The sequence below is a fragment of the Achroia grisella genome, unplaced genomic scaffold (genome assembly GCF_030625045.1).
Source record: "Achroia grisella isolate CSIRO2021 unplaced genomic scaffold, CSIRO_AGI_Agris_v1 utg874, whole genome shotgun sequence".
Lineage (NCBI taxonomy): Eukaryota > Metazoa > Arthropoda > Insecta > Lepidoptera > Pyralidae > Achroia > Achroia grisella.
The window spans coordinates 2193171-2208596 of NW_026713051.1; the positions used below are offsets into that span (position 1 = coordinate 2193171).

Sequence of the window (15426 nt, forward strand, 5' to 3'; positions counted from 1 at the left end):
ATTTAACTATAGAGTAGAATTATAAACATCAAACTGTGTTTAAATCTTTGTAAATTGAAAATAATAAATCAATTCATATTTCTCTATGACATGAAATAAATGCTATCAAACCTATCTACCTACGAGTGTTTTTTGGTTTACAGTAATATTCCGCTGCAAAACAACGTATTGTGGTGGCTTGTCAAGTATTGTATTAACCACAGCGTTTACAGCCGTGACCATATGCATGTACATATATACTAAAGTGTAATATAAATAAACATTTATTTCAATAACAGACGATGAAATAGTTTTAACATATTTAATTATGACATAACATATAATAAGTTAATTAATATAATTATGTAGCTATTTAGGCATTAAGTAGTCACATAGACAATGTAGGAACAATGGGTCTGAATACAGTTACAAAAATGTTTGACAACCAACTGCGTTATGGTAAATAAATGAAAGTGCAGTCCATTTTATATTCCAAATCCGCACTAAACGAGTTTTAGAGACGACGTTTACGAGAGCAGACAAATTTTTCCACTTGAATGTATGCTAATGAATAAAAAATTGTGAATATTCAAAACATATGTAAGTATATTTAAATGAAACTTAATTTATACGCATGTATGTGTTATGTGGATAGATTGAAACCCAATGGTAATTATAATATTTATATCAGTCCTTAGCCAAACTGGTAATTCTTGGTTCGCTGGTGCTAGGTGTTGCCAGATGCACGTAAGCACGAGACGGCCAAGCCGCCGGTCTTGCGCGTTCCATCAATCCAAGACACGATGCTGCACTGTGCTGAGGACCACTGAAACATCTTGTAGTCGCAGTGGACAATGAGTGGACTGATATTACCTGAAACGTAGAACAATGGTTAATTAGTAGTTCATTAGTCTTCATATATTATGTGCCATATTTCACATAATATATGAAGACTAATGTAAATGCTGAACAGGTAAAAATACAATTAAAGAGAAGACAAACACGTAATAATGTCTCCTCTGGTACGTTGTCTGTAATGGATAATATTTATTATATTACTCGCTCCGGCTTCGCACTAGTGTACATGTATTATTATACAAATACCATCCTCTCGAGTCACTCTATCTCTTAAAAAACCGCTTCATAATCCGTTTTTTTATTTAAGCTTACATAGGGACAGATAGCGAAATCGACTTTGTTTTATACTATGTAATGATTTCATGTAAATCAGTAAGTATAAATATCACAATCGAATAGCTTTAAAATAAATGATAAAACATTTTTGTAAAAACTGAACAATGTTTATAATGATAATGAACATAGAACGATCATAATGATCAAAGAAAACATAAATATCTCATTACTTTGAAAACGAAAATAAATCGTTAGTAAACCTTAAAGCTACTACATTTAGGTATACATTTAGTACGTTCTTATTCCTTATTGTTACTTGTATTCTTTAGTTATTGTTCATTGAATTTCAGGTTTAACACCTGAAATTCAAAATTAAAATTACAACAATTTATTTGTTAATACTTCTTCTTTGAATTATTAAGTCGCAAAATAATATCAGCCCACTATAATGGATATAAAATGAGCATGAGTTGCCATTTGATGACTATTTTCAATATATCCTTTAATAATAGATAAACAACACAATTTGGCTGTGGATTGCGCGACGCTATTGCTGAGATTAGGCCTTTTTCCTACAACCACAAATTTTTTATTGCAATGATATTTATATTGTTACATTTATTTTTTACATTACATTTTCATGTTACATTTATTACTTAACTACAGTTTATATATAATAGATACTCGCCAGGGCTTTGCACAGGTGTACATGTACGTATTATACATATAAACCATCCTCTTGAATCAGTCTTACTATTGCTAAAAACTGCATTAAATCCGTTGCGCAGTTTTAAACATATAAACCAACAGACAGCTGAATCAACTTCATTTTATATTATGTAAAGATAATAATACTAATCAATAACAAACTATTTTGTGTAGGTAATGACTTCTTTTTTGGGAATCCTACATGTTGTCATTATTTTTCGTTATACATTGTAATCGAACTTTACTTTTCCATATGTATATGCGATATAATATAATAGGTACTATACATGCCTGAAACTCTTTTAATTAATATTTTTATAATGTAACAGAAAATGCAATGAAATATGAGTAACAGCTCGATATGGAATTTTTATTAACTAAAAGAATTTCAACGCTACAGATATTCAGTAACAGAATGTTCAGTTAATTGTATTTTCATTTGCGGCACATAATTTTCTATTTTGTTGTTATTATTATGAAAGTAAACAATAAAAGTATTACTAGTGGTATAGGACTATTAGATACATAGATTATTCAAAAGTGTTAAATTTGCATTTATTTGAATAATGAATTTTGCCTTCCATTCCGTTCCGTTAGGTTCCGTCCTGTCAAACTGTTCAGATCCTATCTGCACCGTTCCGTTCCGTTTTGCAACATTTCAGATTATGACACTCACAAATACTACGGCTATTAATATATATTATTATATCGAAAAAGATTTTTCAAAATAGGTTCTGTGATCCAGAAAATGTCCTCTACAACTTAAACTTAAAAACTTTACTTCGTTATATTAGCATAGATTAGTGTTGAACAAAGTCCACGTCCCATATATGGATAATTTTGAAGGGAGTCATTTAGAAAACTGCCTCTATATTATAGTTGGGAATTAAAATTTTTAATTACATGTTTTGAAAATTTACTCACTTAATTTTTCATTAGAAATTTCCTAGTGATTTCTTCTTAATACATATTATTTAAGTTTGTTAAGTCAACAATTCAAATTCTTTATGTTATAAATTATGTATGTTACATAGGGAATTTTAGAAAGGCTAATGTGGTGTACTATAAAGCTTGGGAAACATATATAGATAGTAGATAGACAGAAATAAAACATTAGCGATACTCGGTACGGTGAAATAAGTACTTGTCATCTACAGTTTATTACACGTCTTGTGCTGAAAAACAGCGCTACAGCCATACAGCCGCTGCAACTTTATTCTGATCAGAGAGCTATTCAGTGAATGCTTGTAAATGTAAATTGGACTTCAGTGTCCGCAATTAGCCTCTCATTTGGGCCGTTGTGCGTGTAGAGCCAGACTACCAAAAGCGCAGAAGTTTCCTGGTGTCTTTACAGGCTTCACGGAGCGACCTCACCATTCCGAGGATTTGTTTTCGTTGTGTGGCCACTGCTACGCACTCCAGGGTTACGTGAGCAGCCATTTCTTCGGCTTCAAAGCAGCCCCGATAGAGGGAACTGTCTGTAGCGCCTATTGTGTGCAGGTGTTTGTTTATGGGACAATGGCCCTTATGGTCCCTATAATTATTTTGAGGTTATGCCTATCTAGATTGAGTAGGCGTTTTGTCAGTCAATGGTTTGTTTTTGGAATTGCCACTTTTGATTTCGGTGGATGCTTTAAAACACACACACGCGCACACGCAAACAATATTTTCATACATTACAAACATTATGGTAAAAACATTTCTTCTTTTCTTTTTTATTTTGTAATTCTTGTTTAAAAGTTTTTTGTATTTGTTCTTGCGTGTTTTATTGTTTATGTTACTTTTATATTAAGTTGATAATAATTATGAGTGTCGTATAGGAGTTAAACATTTCCAAATAAATACCATATCACATGAACGAATAAACTTAACTATATTTGAATGAGATTTGAGTTCAAACTGAGTTTCTTTAGCTTTTATTTAACAGGTAACTTGGATAACGTGTTCTATTTGGCCGAATTGGATTCCAAGATTGATGTGTGCCCTTATCCTTTTTCTTGCTGAGACTAATAGGACCCATCATACCGACAGAATATGTTCCTTTCACTTAAATTAACTGCATGTAATTACTCAGTAGCCCATCTACGAGTATTTATTTGATTTGAATATAACGATGATTAATTTTCACTACATCTATACGTTGCACAAGTAAAGATTTGTCTCCATTCCATCTCACTATCATTGTCAATTTACGAAAGCAATTATATAAAATAATATACTCATTTCATATAGATACATATATGCTGAAACCAAGTATCAATAGACATGATACTAAACAATTTAACCCGATAGTATTCAATAAGAGTATAACAAATTCTTATTTTAAAAAAATGTTGCATTGTATTTTTAATGTCACAATAAAAAATATATACTTAGTTAAAAAAATAAAAAACGTTGTTAGGGGAGGACAACCCTTTAGCACTTAGGGGTATGGAAAATAGGTAGTAGCCGATCTCAGACATACTGTCCTACTGAATATGCATATAATATTTCATAGATATCGGTTAAACCGTTTCGCAGGATTATTGTAATTAAACTTGTGACACGTTATGAATTATATCCCCAAAAATTAAATAGCGTAACACAGGTATCAATTTAACATTTTAACATTACGTTTCACACACATTACAATTATAGTTCTGCTTGATAATACGATTCACTCATAATCCTATTATTACGCACATAATTAAAAATTTTAATATTTAATTCCAACCTGCGTATGGAAAAAATCAATACATAGATAATTTACGAACAATATAATTAAATATCTATTCAGGTTCATTCAACTACTTTTAAAGTACGGTACAAATGTTTGTTAGATAAAATATACGTATTTATTAAAAAAAAAACACTTACAACAAATAAAACGTATATGCTATTTTAAATTTGAAGCGGACATTTATTTGTAAGTTTATAAATAGAATATTGTGCCAGTCTGTCTGAATATTTGATTGTTTAAACCAATCCACTCAAAATAGACCATGTGCTAGAATAACCACATCTCTTCACAATAACGGCATTAAATATTATCGCGATTCACATGGTGAGTCGAGAATCCAGACACTGCCTCCTCTGTTCTATCACTTTTAAATAAAATAAAACAATGTGATTATTTTTAGTTTAGAGACAGGATTGGATCACGGAGAAAGAAAGACTTGGGAAAATTTTGAATAAATTAAAGACGGCGAGAAATAGAAGATAAAAGTTTGTATGAAGAATTAATTATTTCTCAAGCCATTTCAAACTTAGCGTAATCGATCGAAACTAGTCTCGAAGTAGTTAATAATACTAGGCAGACAAAGTCGTTAGCTTCCTCTGGTATAATATTTTTTCTACAGAATAAGATAAGCGCTTTATCACATTGTAAAAAGGATGTTGCTCGAAATATATTTTTATTTTGTCCCTATATTCCATTTATTCCAATTCCATTGTTTTATTAGGTAATTTGTAATATTTTATTTTTAATTTTGCAATTGCTTTATTGTTATGGTTGGGGACAAGCCTACCGTCGTCTCTAGGATTATATTTTGGTATTATGTCGGTGTTTCCTATACTACATAGTCAGACATATACACATATATATATATATTTAGAGGCCCGGGTCCCCACATGATGCCCACCTTCATATAGGGAGGACTACTGGCTAAAAGGGGTGGCGTATCGGCGCTACCGTGGCACATTGCCGTATTCAGAGCCGTGACCACACAGACAATTTCTTATTAGTACTATAATATTAATTCATATGTGTGTTAGACTTTAGGGTATTTATTTGCTTAAAATAAATAAATATAAATTGAGAAACAATACTTTTTTTTTGTTATCGACTAGAATTGAACTAAACTATAAAATGGGGCTAATGCAATATTGTGTTAACTTCAGATAATATTTTGGTTCTTTCGTCATTACGAAGCGAATAACGAATCAAATCAGTATTTTTGCACCACTGAGCGGAAATAAGGGAATGGAGATTCACAATTCTACTGAGGACCGACTAATGTCGAAATTTCAGAACAATATATTTCACGAAACATGTTGTTTTCAATATGTATTTTGATTGAAGCACTTTTATCTTTATACCAGGCTAATAAGTATAAGACTAGGTATAGGAATCCACTATATGTTTTTTTTAGTTACGCCCTTATCTCCATAGACTGAAAGTCCACGCCCTTTTATGCAATTTTTTTTTAATTCTATCTTTCTATTATTATTTTTCCACGCCTTCATTACACCGCGAATAATATACATTGTGGCCTCCTGCAGTTTTTTTTCATTTCTCTTTTTGTTTCTTTTGTCTGTTTTTTTTCTTTTTTCAATTGGTTTTTTATTTTATTATATTTTCATAATACATTATACTATTATTAGTAAATTTCCTACAGAGAGCCAACGACACTGGTTAGTTACTATATACATTTACCATATTTACATTAAAGTTATTATCCACTATATGTTCAAAAAAAAAAAAGTAGGTCGCGTGGGCGGTCATAAATTATAACCAAATGCATGTCAGGACTAAATCAAATTTATTTAACATTTAGCATTAAATGTTTAGGTTAAGCTTGCAGTAAACTAACATTGACTACTAATTTGTTAGCGATGCAAGACTGTTTAATGTAGATAGAATTTACTACGTATTGATTTACAGCATTTACGGTGTGTTCGATGTTGTCAGTATTTGTTGTGGATTTTTATTGCGGAACTAAATAACAATGCAACTTCATCATCAACATCTCAGCCCGGAAGACGTTCAGTCTGCGTGATCGAAGAAATGAGGAAATCCAGAGAGCAGAGTGAACGACATATCCAGAAGAATTGCGATACTGAAGTGGCAATGGGCAAGGCACATAGCTCGTAGAACAGATGGCCGTTGGGGCAATAAAGTCCTCGAGTGGCGAACACAGACCGGAAGACGCAGCGTTGGAAAGCCTCTAGCAAGGAGGCCCGACTCCGACGATCTGGTCAAGATCGCTGGAAGGTGATGGATGCGAGACCAATCATCGTGGTAATCTTTGGGGGAGGCCTATGTCCAGCAGTTGACAATGTATACCTACTTGTAGCGAAAACAATTAAGCAACGGAATAATTCCTTCAGAATTAAAGTCAGCAAACTTAACAGAGTAGGGGAAGAATGAACATTTTCTCCCTACATAACTCTACTTTACCTTAGATCTGTGATGTATTAGAGGTCTGCTTTCAGACGATGAACCATCCCCTTCTATACTCCTGGAATGGAACCCTTTAGCCATCCGAAGAAATACTAACATGGCGATGGCTAACACCATAGCATAAACAAAGAACTCCGTAGCCTGAAGCAACGTAATTTTAAATTAAATATGGTTTTTCAAACAGAATTTAATCTTAACGTAACGCAAAACGCAATGTAAGGCTTCTTACCCGCGATTCGAATACCTTTGTCTGCGCTACAAGAATCACAATAAGATTTCCAAACGCAACAGAAACGTACCATGCCGCTATTGTAATAGTTTTCATAGTTTTCGGTGCCTGAAAATTATAATACATTAGCATTTTCATTATGACTGAGAACATTCTAAACTATATACACAATATTACTTTAAAAAAAACACTATCATTGACGTGTACTTGTATATTGGATTTGTTTAGATTATATTTTTTTATATTTTATTTAGTCATATTGATTATTATTCTATTCTGATGTAAATCATTAGGTCATTCAAACAAAATTTTATGCACTGTTAGCTGTTGTCATATATAGAAGAACTTTGTAGCGGTCACAACGCCTTATATACTGCAGACAATCACAATACATAATCATAAATACTCTAGGTATACACTACCTAAAAATTAACAATAAACATAAAACGAATTTTACCGGGTCCCGAAGACCCAGGGGCAGTTGCCACCGGAACTAAGTCTATAAATTCAATTCAAATTCAAATTCAAAATATCTTTATTCATGTAGGTCTCAGAGTCTTATGATATGTCAAATCTACCGTCAGTTCGGAATGATTTCGAGATGAGAAGAACTGAAAAGAAACTCAGCTGGTTTTTTTTTTAAATGTTGTACATATTTACAATAATACAATTTCATTTAAATTCAAATTTGGGAGAATAGAATGACCACCAGCATATGCTATTGAAAAAAAAAACTATATACACGTATATACTACATAGGTAACGACATATACACAAATATATATAATAGTAATAGTCATGGTCCCGGTTTGAGGTTTTCTCTCCTAAAACAAGGACCAAGATTGTTATTATTTGCTAAAGACTTCCCTAGACTTACAGTTCCATATCTATCTTACTAGGCTTAAGGTAATAAATAAATTATAAATAATACTAAAATCCAGTTTTTGGAGAACAGAAGCAGATAGGTAATATGCTAGTTAGTGCATCCGTTAGTCATATTACAGACTATTTCAATCTATTTTTGTAAAATGAAATACAAATTCATATTCAAATTCAAAATATATTTCTATAACTGACTCTTATGATATGTCAAATCTAGCGTCAGTTCGGAATAATTTCGAGATGAGAAGAACTGACAAGAAACTCAGCTCGTATTCTTTTCAAATCAATAATATACATGTTTATAATAATACAGATTAATTTTTAAATTCAAACTTACAAAACTATACTCAAGAAATAGGTAGGTAAAGAGGAAATGACAGAAAAATATTGCGGAGATTCAAGCGCTACGAAGAATCGACAAATCAAGGCAGCACGGCACATTCGTACTACAGACGTCGGGTGCAAGTCAGTTTGAAATGCGGAAATGAGATATGCAGGTAGCGCTGGGGAACTTATTACATTTAATTTTAAGAAAAATCTCTTCATATTACTGTGAAAACGTACAAATAAGTAGATACTTTATTTATTTTATTACTATGGGCCGCTCTGTTTTATCTTTGCCGCTTTTATTTATCTTACACAATATTGTAACATATAGTTAATCTCCTATCACCTATTTGCATACGATTATTGTAGTCATGGGACATATACGGTAAAGTAAAGTCAGCTAAGTACCATTTTTACATCCATCTTTTATAATATAAGTTTTTATTTTAATATAAATAATTTCTTGTTGTCGAAATAATAATAATCTCAAAACAATTCACATGGCGCCATCTAGTCCCAAGATAAGCTAGCTAAAGCTTAGGTTATGGGTCCTAGATAACCAATACAAATACATAGATATATTTTTATTTGTAAATACATACATATTATACATAGAAAACTCAACCCGATACAAACAATCATACTCATGAATGAAATGTTTGTGCCGTGCGAGGATTCGAAAACGCGACCATTGGAAGGAAGGATGTGTGCTAAATCGCTAGACCACCGAGGCTGTGAAATTCCTACTATAATTAATATATTTTTAAGGTTTCATCGTTTAACTTCCGTGTTTAAAAACTAATAACTATACTAAGGTATATTTTATATAAATTTAATATATTTTATAAATAAATTAATTAAAAAATATAAGCTTTCTTCATATAAACTTTGTTACAAATTTCATAGTTCTTGGTCACCGTAATATTAATAAAAAGCCGTACAAAGTGTCAGTGAGAGCTGTGAGTGAAGTTACTTTATACGCATTGTGATTATCATCATCATTATTACATAGTGTAAAACAAAGTCGCTGTCGCTGTCTGTCCCTATGTATGCTTAAATCTTTAAAACTTCGCAACAGATTTTGAAGCGGTTTTAAATAGATAGAGTGATTCTAGAGGAAGGTTTATATATATAATACATGTACAACCGGGCGAAGCCGAGGCGAGTAGTTAGCTAGTATAACATAACTTACTCTTTGAAATTATCTTATAAATTTATAATGTAAGTACATATGACTATTGTCTCTTTAATTCATAATTTCAGTCATTAAAGTAAACAACTTCCCTCTGCTTGACGAATTTTAGCGAGCTCGTATAGTAGGTAATTTTGAATGAATAATATAATACTATCGAAATATTGCAGATGAAATTATGATATTATTTTAAATTACTATTTATTACGTATTATATTAAAACACGTTATCATGAACTTTGGTGGTAACGTGGTATGATTAACCGATGTTAATATGATCCTGTATTTAAAATTTCAATAAAGTTACTGCTTTTTCATTACACTATTTTAATATTAAAATAAAACTATATACAATTACTTCAAAGTTTTTCGGTACCATAGTACTATGTAATATTAATAATATTATCTGTGGTACGGCTAAAATTTGTGAATATATATTAAATAGTGGTCATGGATACTGTGGTTTCAGAGGAGCTTCCTCCCGCGTTACACTTAGATTGTGAAATGAATTACGAGCCGAGGTTATCTCAACATATAAGATATAATATTAGGTCCTAACATATAAAAATGGTCTATTAACATATTAAAACATATAAAAATGGTAATTCCTCGCACGGTGCAAATATTTGTATTCATGAGCATGATTGTTTGTAACGGTCTGGCTGTTTTCTATGTATGTATTTAAAAAAATATCTAAGTATTTAAATCGGTTGTCTAGTACACATAAATCATGCTCTGCTTACCGTAGGGCTAGATGGCACTGTGGTGATTGTCCAGGGTTATTTATTCATGTTTAATAGTGCTATGTGTGAATGTATAAGTTTAAGTAAATAAATTTGTAATTCACTCGACATTCAAGCATCTGAAGTAATTTCCGCAACGTGACCGTGCGTGGCAAGCAGTAATTAAACCAACACTATACAGGTACCTCAACTATTTGCACGTAATAATTGTAATCAAAGTGAATGTCTCGTTAGTCGCCCAAATAAATAAAATTCATAGTCATATACGGCCTGACGGCCTCGTTGGTCTGGGGTTTTAGCACACCGCTTGACTTCGCGGGTTCGATTCCTCGGTGCAATCATTTGTATGAGTATAATTGTTTGTGTCGGTCTGGGTGTTTCCTATGTATATCATGTATGTATTTACAAAATAACCTAAATATTAATATCAGTTGTCTTGTACTCATAACACAATCTCTGTTTACCGTGGGACCAGATGGCGCTGTGTTAATTGTCCAGAAAAGAATAGAATAGAATAGAAAATCATTTATTCAAATAAATTTAATTTAACTGCTTTTGAATAGTCAACATTTTTTTTAAATCTAACGCTTATTTGGAAAGCTGTCTCATCACAAGAAGAATAAGCAAGAAACTTGTGTGTTGCTCTTTTAAACGATCCTTGTAAGTTCACATTTTACAAGTCGAAACGTGTGAATACAAACTACCAACCAGCACTAATTTATTTAGGCTCAAATATAAAAACACAATAAGATTAAATCAGTCGTAGTGATAAGACTATACGAGGCCATTAAGAAAATAAAAAATATATATACGTATATATATATATATATATATATATATACGATTGATTGACAGGGTTGGTTGTACAATTGATTGATTGGGTGGGCAGAAACAATTCCCCAAATACTTCTATTCAAACCACCTTTTTTGTCATTCTCCTGGCCATGTCTAAAGAACCCTACCACAATTAATATAAGATATTTATTATTTACGCATAGTATTTATTTACAAAGAGGGATATATGCTTATTTACGGAATTAAAAGTAAATTAACATATTATAATGATGTAGTTACAGCCCACTTTGAAAACAATTCTGTAAATAAATGTAGAATTTTTGAGAATCAGTCCTTTGCAATGTACTTTTCTCCCGGTTATTTAAGTCGCTAAGCAAATAACTTTATGAAATGTTTTCAGTTAAACTTCTCTGTGGCGGGTATATAACCGTTGTAGTCTACAGTGATAGCAATGCATAATGAACACAAATATATTAAATATTTTATCTGTGGTATCTGTAAATCTGTTCATGTGTTTAAAGGGATTTAAGGACCTATTCATATTTTCGTTACACCATTTACAGTATTTTTTAAACTCTCCACCCCCCACCCTCCTCCAATACCCCCAGTATTGGGTTTTTAAAGGGCTGTTAGGGGATATCCATAAATTACGGTATACCATATTCCGTATTGTTTACTCTCCATCCCCCGCCCATCACCAATACCCCCAGTATTGGCTTTTTAAAGAGTTGTTAGGGGGCTTTGCAGAAATTACGTCACACTATTTATAGTAACTTTCACAATACCCCCAGTATTGGGTTTTTAAAGGGCTGTTTGAGGCCATTCAGAAATTACATAGCACCATTAATTGTAATTTTTACACTGTCCAACCCTCAAGCCCTACCCCAAAACCCCCAGTATTGGGTTTTAAGGGGCTATCCATTAATTACGTCACACCATTTACAGTATTTTTTACACTTTCCACTAGCCCTACAATATCAATACAATACGCCCTACTACAATATCACGTATCACTACGTGGAGAGTCCCTTAAAATTATGGATGACCTATTACTGTATTCCACCAGTATTCAGCTTATTTTCTATTTCAATTGTTAAAAAAATATGAGATAATATTTTTGATTAAATTTACTTGAAAACGCAGTGAAAAGAAAATTTATAATTGCTCGCAATGAAGCCCTGTCTGTAACTTGACGTCGACAGTGATGGCTGATGGCTCCTTTGAATTAAATATACATTCTATACGTCATGTTTCTCTCTCTACAAAGGATAAATAAGCTTTTAATGTAATATACATTGAAAATAGGGCGTAAATTAAAATTATTAACATTTCTTATATACCCACATCCATCATCAGCCAGCAGGCGAATTTGTTAATATTTATCTACTATTTTCGGAGATTCGCAAAAATATACGTACATTCTTCAAGTATATTCTAAAGGTTTATTAATGTATGTAGTAACATCGGCCGTACCTACTAATATAATAATAATAATGTTAGTACAATTACATAGCGCCATCTAGACCCAAGTTGAGCTAGCTAAAGCTTATGTTATGGGTACTAGATAACTGATACAAATACACAGATCTTTTGTCGTAAATACCAGGGATATTATGGATATAAAATTTCGGATACGGATAGATTTCGGATATAGGAATCAATACCGGATACGGATATGAAATTATTTCAGATTATCCGTTAGTTTCGGATAATTTCGGTTACGGATAATATTTTTTTTAAGGAATTTCAAAAGTAAAATACAAACAGCTAATAAAATGGTTACATAACGTGTCTCAATTAGGCTCTGCCCCTATCCGATAATGTCCGAAACTTTTATTTCGGATTCAGTTACGGTTACTGATCTCCTTAACATCCCTGGTAAATACATACATATTATACATAGAAAACACCAAGACCGATACAAACAATCATACTCATGAATTACTTGTAATCAAAACTGTAATCCTTGTTTTCAGAAGGAACTGACTGCTGATATACAGCTCACGGTAGTTTAGTAGTCAGAACTGTATCAAACTGTGCACTGGTGAAAATTTAAATAAATAAATATTTATTACAAACTTACTTGAGTAAATGAAAATTCTAAGCCCGACACAGCGAACATGATTTCCGCAACAGACACGAGGAGATATTGTGGTATGATCCACGCCAAGTGAAGTTCATTGGGAGGATTAGGGGCGTGCAGTACTGCTGCATCGAGCCTACCGAGTCTCTCCCGTAGACACAAAACATATACTCCACCGGCCCTGAGAAATCCTTCACCGGAACCGAATAACTCTCCACCAGCACTTTCCGCATGCCATTTAAACCTAAGAAATGAAATTGAATGTTGTAAACTATTCAAAATTCAAAATCTATTACAGACTCTTATCATATGTCAATACTACTGTTAGTTAGGAATTATTTCAAGATCAGAAGAACTGATAAGGCACTTAGCTCGTATTTTTTTTCAAATAAACGTTGTACATGTTTACAATAATACAGATTTTATATTAATTATTAAGCAAATAGTCTAATCAGTGTTCGTAACCCGAACAGACCAGTCCACAAGCATTGGATTAAAACCCATATGCTTTAACTCTATTCCAATGTCATGAAAATATTACTCCTGTTCCAATGGTAGATAGAATCAATCACAATAATGTAGATAGTCAGTCGAACCCCGAAACTTTATATACTTAATATTTTTGTACTACATTATAATTGTGAAAATAAATTGATTCAATATTGTTACAACCCAGGCAGTGCCTGTGGTAGAAACCAATTACTGCGGTTTACTATAGTCAGCATTGTTAAGTATATTTTAGTATATAATACCCGACAACAAGAAAAAAATTGTTTCCTTCGAGTATAATTTCGTTCCTACTGAGGGAGATAGGTAATTAACGCGTATTGTTTGTATATAACAACAATTTTTCTCTCACAGCTTTTCTTTTTGATTTACAGCTTTACAGCTAACTTCCCTCATTTACTATGTTCAACTTAGATTTGCGTTTTTTATTGGACACCGAAATATATTTTATTGTTGTTTTCGATATGGCTTCGGTAACAAGATATTGTGTGTAATTATTCCCGATTGTTTTTGCTATATTTGCGGTGAATATGTGTTTGTAAAATATCGAATATATTTTTCGTCAAACTGATAAAACTTGTATATCAAAAATTTAAGCTATTAGCAATCTCCCAGTATTTTCTTCATACTCAGAGCCGTAAAATGCCCAAAAACAGGAAAAAATAAGGAAATAAGACTCGGGTTAGCCAGTGTTATATATATTATATACTAGCTGTACCTGCGTTTTCGTCCGCGAGGAACTTAATTTTATGTTTCTAAAATAAAAGTAGCCTAAGTTACTCTTTATTACATCAGCTACCTGCACAAGTCGAGTTTAAATCGGTCCAGCCATTTGAGATTAGCCGGAACAAATAGACAGACAAAAATTGAAAACAATGTTTTTTTGGTGTATGTACCGTATTTATATTCATATGCAAGTAGTAGACAACAGTTATTTCAATATTACAAACAGACACTCCAATTTTATTTATACGTATAGATATATATCTATATTATTGCTGCTGCGATAACTTTTAAAATAAGAAAATCAACTAAATTAAACTGTTATTCATATTCAAAAAGAAGTCATTTCGAAATAGCAATACCTAATTATGTTAAGTAGAAGCCATACCTTAATAAAAATTTATTGAATGAAATTCAATCTTCTATTTAATACTAAGAACGTTAATAAAGAAAGATATTTTCTCTTCATCAAATAAGAATATATTAAAACATTTAACGTTCTGAATCTTTAGCGGTTTGACTGAACTGTCGTAGATATTTCAATTTCCTGTTGCCGCTGCCTGCGGCAACTGAAAGGCTTTTCGGATTTGCTTTATAAATAATTTTATTAATTATGTGGTGGAGATCAAGGCATGTTATTGGTTTATCTTTGGGTTATACAAATACATATATATGAAGTATATAGGTATGTACGTCATAACGCTTATATATATAGCCTGTACCACGGCATATATTCAAAATCAATGCTTTAAACTAAGTTAGTATATTGAGTTTTTAGATACATCAGAATACTGCATTATATAACTACGTAGATACATAGTCAAAAAGATCATTTTGGTAAATAATATTAAAAATCTATTTGTTATATTTTTAATAATATATCATATATATATACATTATATAGTGGTTTAGCACAAGCACACTGCTTTATTCATTTTGAGTTCAGTTTGTACTTTTACACAGC

At 31.9% G+C, this 15426-nt stretch overlaps 1 protein-coding gene across 2 annotated transcripts in view; it reads right to left on the reverse strand.

Moving 5' to 3' along the window:
• Positions 1–362: 362 nt before the first annotated feature.
• Positions 363–15426, reverse strand: part of LOC131853054 (solute carrier family 15 member 1-like) — a 43221-nt gene continuing 28157 nt past the window's right edge. The window contains exons 12-15 of one of the 2 annotated variants that reach the window (XM_059203848.1): positions 13233–13476; positions 7212–7319; positions 6980–7123; positions 363–852 (exon numbers count right to left, since the gene is read on the reverse strand). In XM_059203848.1, the coding sequence (XP_059059831.1) occupies positions 667–852; positions 6980–7123; positions 7212–7319; positions 13233–13476 (682 nt within the window). In that variant the 3' untranslated portion in view covers positions 363–666. The remainder of the gene's footprint in view (positions 853–6979; positions 7124–7211; positions 7320–13232; positions 13477–15426) is intronic. The other variant, XM_059203849.1, reaches the window with a different exon arrangement.